Source organism: Buceros rhinoceros, unplaced genomic scaffold, assembly GCF_000710305.1.
Source record: "Buceros rhinoceros silvestris isolate BGI_N320 unplaced genomic scaffold, ASM71030v1 scaffold3093, whole genome shotgun sequence".
NCBI classification, from domain to species: domain Eukaryota; kingdom Metazoa; phylum Chordata; class Aves; order Bucerotiformes; family Bucerotidae; genus Buceros; species Buceros rhinoceros.
Window position 1 is genome coordinate 61,560 of NW_010401661.1, and position 11,550 is coordinate 73,109.

The 11,550-nt window shown below is 44.3% G+C and overlaps 1 protein-coding gene across 1 annotated transcript in view; it reads right to left on the minus strand.

Annotated features, from left to right (window-relative positions):
• The window catches only part of TENM4 (teneurin transmembrane protein 4), a gene marked incomplete at its 5' end in the record, with an annotated part of 99,157 nt that overhangs the window by 61,521 nt on the left and 26,086 nt on the right, over positions 1 to 11,550 (minus strand). Inside the window, 4 exons of the mRNA XM_010132341.1 lie at positions 1,567 to 1,587; positions 4,257 to 4,506; positions 5,527 to 5,670; positions 7,808 to 8,075. Coding sequence (XP_010130643.1) covers positions 1,567 to 1,587; positions 4,257 to 4,506; positions 5,527 to 5,670; positions 7,808 to 8,075 — 683 coding nt within the window. The remainder of the gene's footprint in view (positions 1 to 1,566; positions 1,588 to 4,256; positions 4,507 to 5,526; positions 5,671 to 7,807; positions 8,076 to 11,550) is intronic.

An 11,550-nucleotide genomic window follows, 5' to 3' on the forward strand; every position in this document is an offset into this window, starting at 1 on the left:
CCCTACGGCCCAGCAATGAAGAGGCTTCCCAAGAAGATTATGGCAGATGACAGAGAACAGCTGCTAACTCACATGGATGACTCCCTTAATGTAGGCACAGATGGGAATATTTGATCTAGAGCTCCTCACCTCCTTCCTCCCTCGCTGGTCCTCTTTGCCCTGCCCTGCACTGAAGCAAGCGTGTCTTGGCTTTCTTTCATTTCATTTCTTAGGTTTTAGGAATTGCCTAAAAGCTGAAACTCTGCCAACATTGAAAGGCTCTGGTGGCATCTGGAGCATTTGTGACCAGTCCATACATCTTCACTCAGTTATTGCCTTCATATAGAAAACCTCTGGTAACAGGTATTCAGCTGCTGCCCTGCGCTGTCAAAGCAGGTGCACTTTAGCGGCTGTGTATTTCTAAGGCATTAAGGATATAACCTGGCAGTTGCAAAGAGAAATGAATTTTTCTGTTGCCTTCAAATGATGTGAAAGGGGAGCTGGGGGGCTGGTGCTCAGCCTGATGAAGCCAGTCAGTGCAGAGGTCTTGTGTACCAACCTCCCAGCCCTGCTAATAGTCGCTTTGGGCCAGTCTGTTATACTGTTGAAGCTCAGCCCGTCATTAATGTTCTGGCAATAGGACAAAAAACCAGTTTCCACTCCATTGCATTTCTAGGCATGCAGATAAAATGGACATTTCTAGTTTTGCACAGCCTCTACGAAGTCAAAGAATAATAAAATAAATAAAAGTCATGTAGCAAGAAAAATCCCCAATCCCAAATGCAAAGGAAACGTAAACACATAAAAACCAAAATTCAACAGTCTGAGCTTCTAAATTAGAAAGCAGCCAGGGAGAAGGATGGGAAACTTGTCAGACTTGGAGAAGTCCTTGCAAACACAGACAGTGACAGGAGGTTGACATCTTCCTGAATGCAACTGATTGGATCAAACCCACTGAAATACCAGTGAACCCAAGTGACAAATATTCTTAGTGACAAAGCTCCAATTTAGGAGTCTCTCTTTCATCTTGTTTTCTCGTCATTACTCTTTTTTGCTGCATTTCTTGGCTAAGGTTCTGAGTTGCGCTACCTCCTATCTGGGCTTGCCCCTCTGTGAGGAGCTCAGACTGACAAAAAGTTACCAAAACTTTTTTCCCTAGGTGGGTGATGTCCTTCATTATGCCCAAATGTCCTTCATTATCCCAAAAGACAAAAGGACATTTCACAGGATGAGATTTATTTTTCCATCTTAGCTATTCCGGTGACCTGAATACTGACTCCATCCCCATTTTACTTTCTTGGTTAATTCCCACCCGTTTTTCCTTCCTTTCACCCTCCTCCTCTTGGTACCCCGCTGCTTGTCTCTGCACTTCCCCTGCCTACAGCTATAACAGCTCATGCAGAAGCCTGTGTGACTCTGCTCTGTGATTAATGGCTCCCAGTTCTGATGACTGATTGCCTATGCCAGTTTTAATCACGCCAGCTTCATTTGCTATTGAATCATCTGGAAATGGCACTTGTGGCTCACTGTGTGACAACATGCAACAAGACAGGGAGCGGCATAAGAATTCTCCACTGGTTGGCTTACCTATGTCTGAAATCTTTATTTCTGACAGAAGACAGGAAAGCAGGGAACAGAAGAAAGAATGAGGTGTTAGCAGCTCAGTTCGATGCATTATTAGCAGATTGAAAACTTGACAGTAACTGTATCATACAATGCAACAACAAATAAAGACTTAGCTGGAATGACACCAATATATTTTATATTGGCTGTTGCTTGGCAGTGAGCTCACTTACCTACCTCTGCATATGGAAGGAACTGTGACCTCACCTGCTTGGAGTTACTCTCTTATGCAAGAGAGAGGACAAGGCAGACTTTGTAATTCAGAGCAGTACTGAGCTAAATATATGTAGATACCGATATCTTTACAGGCTTTTTTTCACTCAGTCAAAACAATAACTTGTGATTTACAAAGGCATCTTAACAGTGGCACAGTTATGGGAGGCAGCTTGTTGCTGTAACCTTGTGAACTCCAGCCAGAGGACTGAAATTATGCTGAGTTGGATGTTTTTCATGGGTCCCGTTACATACCCAGCCTCAGTTATCTGTGACCCACAATGCATTTGCTTTCCTCTCTACAACAGAACACTACTCTCAGAAGACTCTCCCCCCCAAAAAACCCAAAAGCCAAATAGTGAGGGTGTTAATCTTCAAGGCAGTGCTTATTTGAGAAGACACAAGCAAACTCCATTTAGTCCAAAAGCAATGGCTTTCCTCTGCAGCTTTTAGTCAGCCAGCATCTGAACCCACTTACTTTATAGCTCACCAGAGTGAAGAAATGTTTATTAGATGCAGTAACCTGAGTGTTTGCACAGATGAAGCAGCAATCGTTCCAGCAGATTTAACTCTGGAGTAAATTTAACTCTGTGGCTCTACACAAAAGCCAGAAAGGCCACTCCATCAAGGCTTCAAATTTTCTCTTTTGCAATCAAGAAAGACTCTGCAAAACCTCTGCTGGGTCTGGTATTTCTGCTGAGAGTGAAATAGGGATTGGGTTTGCAAAATTGTACTTCTGGGAATGAGATATTAATCGCACTCTGTTGCAGTGGGATTTGGGCCCCAAATCACCAAGGCTTTTCTGGAAATTTCGCCTTTGGTCGTTAAAATAACTTCCTGGCACTGGGAGAATATTACGTTCTTTAATGTGGACCAGGTCTGAAGATTTATTCCAGCTTCCCACATTACAAACATGAGAGATTTTATCTTCTGGTACATCACATAGCAGAATAGTGAGAATCAGGATCTTGTTATTTACTTAAATGTTCCCCACCCCTCTGAGGTGTGACTGGAAATATCTCACTGTGGGCTTCCTAATTCAATGACTCCTCCTGATCTCCTTGTCGTCCTGTGAGTGACAAGGGCCAGCCTTGTGATGGCTGTCCAGATTTTTTTTGTCACAAACCATGATCTACCATGATGGTTCTGTGTGTGAAATGGGACCTTTGACAAGGTCTAATGACTGTGGCTTGTTTGTAAATGAGAGACCAATGGGATCTTGCAGCAATTTTGCTGCAGGTCAGCTCTTTCATTTTTACCTGTGGCCTTGTGGAGTAGACGGAAATACAAAGCAGTGCTGACTGGCACCCCGCTGCTCTAGGAAGCCATCTAGTAACCATCCACATGGCAGTTCTTGCAGAAACAGAGCCATGCTTTTGTCCTCAGCTGCCAGGACATTAAATCTGAGTAGAGCAAGTAGGTTCTTTGCTTTCTGAAAGATTCTCATTTTCAGGCCAGATCTTGAGAGATAAATGGGAATGTAAACCTTCTTACCATGCCAACCTCATACTGACCTCTCAGAACCTCAGGTCAGACTCTTAAAGCAGAGAAGACTCATTCAGAAACACTCATTAAACTCTATTCTGTTAGAGCAGACTCTAAAGAGTCCTGGAGTGACTCTTGTCTGGCCACACAGAGGCCAGAATCAGGCCCTGGTGCTTTGAAGTGGGTAACTGTATTTCTTGTAGAAATTTTGGATAGGAAAAATATCCTTGGTGAGGTCAATTGAGGTCAATTTGAAATTTTGATTCAGGCACAATCTATTTCATTTTTTTCAGAACTTGTTGTGAATTTATACTTTTTCCTCTCCTACCTTGTTTTTAATGCATGTTCCTTCCCCATCCTCTGTATTTCTCCTAATATAATTTTCCCTTTGTTATTTGGGGTTAAAAGGAAACACTTTGCTTAGTTTCAGATGATCCGTCTATATATTCTCCCTGACACTGCTGTTCAGTTGGGAACTGAGGATGACTGATACATTTGTGCCCCCCCAAAACAACTAGAAAAATCCACACTGTGGCTACCTAGAATGATTATCCTGTCTTATTTTTGAATGATCATCTGTCCTGATTAACCTCCATGTATCAGCATCAGTGCTGTGCTTCCAAGTTCAGGATATCTCAAGAGGCCGATGGTTAATTTTACAAGCTCCCGCTAGGCTCTACTACATGGAAAGGCAGGTATCAACACAGTTTGATTTACTAGCACAGAAATGTGTTAACATTTTTGGTCTGTGATTCAGTTTTGGAAAAACTTATTAGGCCTGTGCTTCCCCAGTGTAAATCAAAGCCAGCAGAGTTGCAGAAGAGGCATATCTAGACAGCTTGTTTTCTGTTTTGATGCTGGTATTTTAAGCATTTTGCTAATTTTCTGTTTGGATACAAAAGGTTTCTGCTGAACTTGAGGGCTTAATTATAATGGCCACATTCAGTACAACGTACCTCAGCTCCAGTATGTTGGTGACATTGCCAGAGGGAAAGATCCTTCGGATGTAGTTGAAATCTCCCACATAAAGACTTCCATCAGAACCACATGTTAGGGCAACAGGAGCCAGGAGTTTGTTCCCATCTGCAAGACCGTTGCAGCTTGGACAAGAAATGCTACGTCTGCGGCCATTGCCCATAATGCTCCCAATTACAGGCGGCTGCTGGGAAATAAACTGGTTTTCCCCGTTTCCTTTATGCAAGATGCCTAGAGAGAGAAAAAACAGTAATAAGAAAATTACTAGGAGAGATGGGGAAACCGAGACCAAAGGGAGCACAGAGTGGCGATGTTGGATGCCGGCTGGGGAATTTGTCAAGCAGGAAAGAAGTTTATCACCTTTCATCGTATTGCTTTGTGATGGTTTCAAATGAGGAGCCCTTTGTCCGAAATATTTTTAACAGACCTATGACATTTCCTGCAGAACATAAGCATGCAGGGACAACAAGACTGTCTTTGCCTTTGAATAAAATACACTTTTCAGTGACTGACCTGCCCTTTCTGTCCCTCCTTGCCGTGTAATATGCAGCCTACCAGGTAAAAAAAATGAAATAACATAGCTCATGGAAAGATAAGAGACAAGAAGCTCATGGTATATTCTCTGGAGAAATGTTTCATCTGCAAGGCTTTAGAGGAGCTCTGCTTGTGTTTCCTGTAAGGATAGTGTTTTCAGCAGTGATGTGGGCTGAATTAGATGTTTGCTGCCATACCACTACTCTCATGCAGAGGGACACAGTGCTTCCATCTTTTGAACATGTTCTGATCAGCCCTCGAGCCTTCCTGCATTCTTGAGCAGCCTTCAAGGACTCTGGCACCTTCCACTTCCCCTTATGACCCATGAAGCCCCTTGTTTCTGCAAGTACGTGTACACCTGTGTCTGGGTGGTTTTATGCTCAGTGGTAGGTGCAATGTGAACCGGCTCCCCTTTGTTTTTTTAGGAATATTTTCCCTGTTATTACCCTGGTTTTAAAATGCTACAAATTTAGGCGTGATGACATTCAACTATTTCATTCAACTATATTCAACTACATGGCCAGCTTCTTTTGCATTTACACACACCAAATTGCTTCTAAACGTAGGTAACTAAAAATAATGTGTCAGTAAAATCCATGAGAGAGTACATGCATTGGTCAGGTTTCTTTCCGTTTCTTTTCCTGAATTCTTAGGGGTAAGAATAAATTTGGCCTTGCAACAATGGATTATTCCTGTTATGTGATACAGACAACCTACCACTTTGTATGTTGAGGGCATGGTGTTTGTCCAGGGACCATCCTCCAAGTTTGGAAGCATCAATTTCATAACCCTGAAGCACGGCTGTCCTCTTCTCCCACAGGATCAAGTCGGGACAGGATTCATACTCATAACCTACTGAAACTATGAACAACAGAGGAACAAAAGACCTCCCAGATTAGTAACCCAGAAATGCGCAGTCAGCACACAGAGAGTTTCAGCTGAGCAGGGATAAGACCATTTCTATAAGCAACTGCCAATTTAATTTAAAATGTCATCATCATAATGCAGAGTCGTAATATTTTTGTCTTTTAAGGCCATCCTGCATTTAAAATGGTCGACGTGGTTGTAGATGTTGGGCAAATGTGCTAAATATTTACAAGGTACTATTTTAAAGACGTATTGGGTAAACCACTTCTGGACTCTTAAATGGGAACATTTTACTCCTATCTACTGTCTTTGATCAAAGACTGGATGCCAGGAACTTGCTAAAAATCATGGCCTTTCTTGGAAAACGAAGACTGAGACATGGGGCAGCAAGTTCCTCAGAGACAGCAGTCTTATACCAGGTTGACTTGTGGTCATTGCTAAGGTTAAAAGGGTTTGCTTGCCATGGTGTCTCTAATCAAAGCCTTCCACGAGTAACTCAACTGAACACATTGAACAGCATAAGAGTAAAATGGTGTCAGTAAGACAAAAATCATGTTTTTGACAGAATAATGACTCCTTTATGATTTTCTCAGAAGCAGGACCAGTTTCATTGGTCTGCTTTTCTTCTGCCCTGCCTGATCATTTTAGCACTAACAGCTGAAGCAGAGCAGAACTACAGATGAAAAGCAATCACGTAGCTCATTCTTTTTATTAGATAAAAATAAAGGTCTGATCTTACAAGCTTCCCAGCTTCCTTGAAAAGTGCTGAGCACTTGAGCATGAACTCAAGATCTACCATCACATAGAGCTTTTTGCAGAATCAGGCAGTAGCAGAGGAAGATGTAATTTAGAAATGAAGCCTTGATATTTTCTACGGTTCTAGAGGTGGGAGTCATTGAAAGCCTGAATGCTGATGTCCTCAGACCTGCTTGAGTACTCTGGAGTTGCAGAGATGCATCACGGAGCCTAAAGGACCCACTGCTGATCTAGCATCTTGAAGAGCGTGTAAACATAGTACTTCGGGTGATGCCACCAGGACAGGTTTCTCAGTGTGAACTCCAAACTGGGTAAGACTCAGCAAGGTTCTATCATCCAGCTTGCTCAAGCCACCTGAGCCTGAGTGAGGGAAGGGCACCCATTCTCCCTACTAGAAAACAAGGCACCCTACAGCTCCTCTAAAGAGATTTATCTTCAGCTGGGCTGTGAGGCATCATCAAAACACACTTCTGCAATGAGGTCTAATCTGGGATCTCTCCCATATTGCTGATATCATTTCCTGGGCAGCCTGAAAGGTCTAGCCTAAACTACTGGTGAATGTCATTAACATATTAATTGAATGTCCTCTGGTTGATCAGATGGAAAGAAATTGCTGCAGAGCTGTATCACCTTTGCTTACTACACACTCAAAGAACCCTCTTCTCTCAAGCACGATCTCACAGGGCTCACTGGGTGAGGTTTGAGACAGCAGCAGGAAGAGGAATGAAATGTCTTTGCACACAGCCACAGCACAGCTTCCTGCTCCACCACGGACTTCAGCTTCTGCCCCCGGAGAGCGTGTGGCATGGGCCACAATGCTTGGTTCTGGGGATGTGGCCCACTGAGTATGCAGAGCCTTGCTATTCTCTGCAGCTTCTGACAGTCTTCTGCAGATGTAAATGAATGCACAAGGTGCAAGAGAGAAGACCATCATGACCCAGTTTGGGATAGTGTTCTAGGAACGGGTAAGGAAGGGGAAACTACAATTAGGGGCAATCCTGAAGGTGAGGCACAAGGAGGAGTGGAGATCAGGGCTCAGTTCCAGGGATTTCTTTCAAAGCAGTGCTGACAGCTTCAGCTATAGGTAACAGATTGCCAAACGCCTGCAGTTCCACGTCATTCCTTCTGTATGAATGTGACGACAGCAGCTCAGGATGTATGCGCTGGGCCATGAGCCAGAGAACAGATAAGTACTCATCTGCTGGGGAAATGTGTGTGCCTGAACATCTGGGCCCAGTCCTCTCCGAGGAAACAGCAGTGAACCAGCAGGGACCACTTTATGGGTTAGCAGCTGGACTATACTGATCTAGGAGAAGGTCTGTGCATTGCCACTTATCTGCTTCTATAAAGAGACACAAGCCCTGGGGTCACTTACCAAAGGCTTCTGAGAGCCCATACACCTTCTGGCTGTAGACGTCTGTTTTATCCCAGATGAAATAATAGGACAGGTCTGGAGCAGCAGCAAACCACTTTCTGAAGAGGCGTCCCTCGACGGCCACCATGAGGTGGACTTTCATGAGGTTGAAGGGAATGGTGGGGTGGGTCATGCTGATCCTCAGGACTGATTTGTAGCCTGCTGTGCGGCTGCTCAGGTAACTCACTTTTATTTTACTACCGGAAACGTTAATCTCCTCCTGTAGAGCCTGTGGAAAAGCAATCCAAGAGGTGTTAAATCAGCAGCAAGCAGACAGAAAAAGGAAGTGAAGCTGTAATTTATCAAGCACACCTTTATAAAAGCTCTGGTAGACATGTCTAAAAAAGCACACCTAGTAGAAATCAAGTATGAAATGATGTATGTAATTTATAGGGTTAGTGATAGAGGCCAAGGAGTACCCACTCTTTCTCCATCTCTGTTACATGGAAGAACAGGAGACCAAAGTAAGACACTGACGATTAAGTCAGTGTTTACAGTAGGACTCATTAGTAAAAGGAGTCCCAGGACACGGTGAAAGGAGCTTGGGGTCTGAGGTTTTTCTAGCATATCAGTTAGCTGGTCTGAGCTGGCCCAGGGAGAGGCGACAGAGCTTTAGTAGCTGGTGGTGCCTTCCTTTGTTGGGGGAAAGTGGGGGAACAAACCCCCAGGGCTCCTGCGAGGCACAGGCACAGAAGCCAAACCGGCTGCAAACAAGTCTACAACTTCCGTTTTCGGTCTTTTATCTTAGAAGGTTTTCATGGCTTGCTAATCCTTGCCTCCTGGCTTCCTTCTCCCAGTCAAATATTAAGTCCTACTTGGCCCAATATCCTTATAGATGTTACTGGCCCAAATCATAACCTGCCATTCTTTCCATGTTATTAGTGAATCCTGCTTCTACCCTCCCTCCTCTGACTTACCCACCTCTCCTTCTTTGAAACTGCTCCTCTCCTAGCTCACCTTTGACCTTCTTTGCCTGATCTACCTCTAGTCTTTTTTTTTTTTTTTTCTGTGCCCTGGTCCTTATTTTCTGACCTCATTTTTTTCCTGCTTACCCTGGTTCTTGCTTAGAATTCCCTCTCCTCTTTACCCTTGAGATAAAGACCTTAGCTTAACCTATCAACATCAATGCCTTTCTCTTCCCTTCCTCTTCCAAATTCCTCTGTATTCTAGGTGAGTTGACTTGTTTTCTCCTCCAGCCATGTGTGTGTGTATTTCTGATGGACTGGGACAGTTATCTCTCAGGTCTTCATTCCAGCACAAAATTTCACAAAAGACTGGAGAAGCACCGGGGAAAGTTTTGTGTACCCCTGTTCTGCTTTGAGAATAGAGAAATGGGAGGGATGGGATTTTCCGCTAATTTACCTGCTGAAGTATAAATACCAATAAAAAGGGGCATTTCTTTCTTAAGTATCAGGAGAGAAAAAAAATTAGTTTTCACTCTCCAGAAAAATCTTACTCTTATGCAATAACCAACATGGATGTTTTCAGCACCAGCTGGCAACTTTTGGCTGAATTTGAAAGATGAGGCTTTGCAGTGAGCTGGAAAACTTGGTCTGATAATGGGCTGTGTCAGAAGGTCGCAGCTGCACTGTTCTCTCCTGTGCTGCTTCTGAAATACTTCGGTGTGCTGGACCCTAAATGAGCTGTGAAAATACTTCCTCAGCAATAATCAGCTTTTGTAATATTAAGGATGTGGAGGCTTAAAGGCAGGTGGGTCAAGAGATCCACCCATCAGGAAGGGATCACATCCATCCTGATGTTCTCCAAGCTACGTGGCTCCTGTATTGAACTCCTCCTGTGTGGGAGCAGCAAACTTCCCTGGCATGACAAGTCGCTCATCTCTTACAGGTTTTCTGTAGTGTTATTGATAACGACAAATCTTGTAACCTGCCCCCTGAGAAGACTTCTTCTAAGCTATTATCCAAGGCCCAACACTTTTCCAAGTGATAACTTACAGCCTCTGAGCGTTGCAGCACTTGACAAACGGACACATCCAGAAGTTAAAGCGCTGTTCCACTCTGCTCATAAATATTTACTTTCTCTAATGCAGCCTTTTCAATTTACATATCTCTGTGCTTTGGAAGTTGAAAAATGACAGAACTGGGAAAACTCAGGAATTTTAAAAAATATTTTATGATCTCAGCAACAAGCTGGGCTGGGATCAGGCTCAGCTAGAGACCAGCTGAGCCAAGCTGCAGTAAAGGTGGTCCCTTGCATCAAATTTGTCTTCATATGTAACCCCTCTAGGAAAAAGCCAGGCAGAAATAATTGTCACAGTGGTACTATTTGCAGTGTCTGGTTCAAATCCCTGTCAGAAATAATTACTTCTCTGTCATGATCTGTCTCTACTGTCTGCCATTCCACAGCAAGGGTCAGCACAGCAGAACCAAGGCTCTGAGCAGCACGAGGGGCTGTGTGGAAAGGTGCCTGCTAGAAGAGAGTGTTCAAATGGCGATTCAGGTTATCCAGAACTCATTTGCAGGTTGCAAGTAGTGATAAACTAGCAACAAGTCAGGGCCTTGGTGGGGGAGGAGTAATATCCCGTAGGACATCCATGGCAGAAGATGGAAAAAAAACCTTTAAAATACTCTGAATGCATCAAGAGTAACAACAGCTAAGTTGTGCCCTTATTTCTATTTGGAACTGCTGTTTGGCCCAGAAAAAATAATACTCTATGTCTGGGGTCCTTGTGGAAGACCACGACTCTTAGAGTTTATCACAGCCTAACCAATATAATCTGCTCTTTAAAAGTGGTCCAGCCACCAGGCTGGTCAGGCAGAGGAGCTGGTTCTTCAGGTTTACTGGGGATTTTCACAATTTAGCAATTTTCACTGCTGTGTTCCCTTTGCTCCTGGGTGTTAATCTATGCTTGTGTTAGTCAAATCTTCTGCTCTTTTCATGAGATGCTGTAGAAAACCTTGTTTCTGCGTGCTAGGTTACACATTTCTCTGTAAGCAGCCAAAGTGACCCAAACACAGAGCATAAAGAAGAGGGGACAGAGGAGCGACACAAGTTTGAGACAGTGCACCTGGTAACAAGAAGAGCTTGTGTTTGCCTGTCCTCCATTCCCAAAAGCAGCATCAAGCTGGGGCTGAACTAGCAGCTAGTGTTCTGCCAGAGTCACCTCCGGTGTGAATGGGTTTTGCATGTGTGTCATCACCCCAGCAGCATGAGCTGAGAGGGTTCCTGTCACTTTTGGGAGTACACAAGGGGACATGGCTGTGATAAAGAAAAGTAACTAATGAGCCATAGTGGATCTGAAGGTGGATAACAATCCGTGGCCGAGGCAGACGATGCTGCCAGCTTGCACATCATACACACAGGCTGTGGGAAGTGCCCAACATGATGCTCCAAGTGCCACTTGCTAACTGCCAAATGCGGGTGAGCATGTTTATGCTGTTTCCAGGAATGAGCAGGTTAGTCTCTGGGCAGCAGGCAGGGCAGGGGGCTCATGCAGTCCACGCTGGGAAAACAGAGAGGGCACAACACTGTGTGCCCGGTGTGGCCAGTGGAGTGCACAGGGCAGGAAAAGGTCCTGCCTCCCAAGCTGAGTGAAAGCACTCCATTTATCAGTAATTGAAGAGGGCTTGATAGTGGTTTGTGTTTGCCAGGATCTGTCACTGAACAACTGGGGCTCCCATTCCCCTGGACCAGGGCTGCCACAGCAGCTGCCTGCCAACGCCAGGGTGGAGGGACAGGAATGC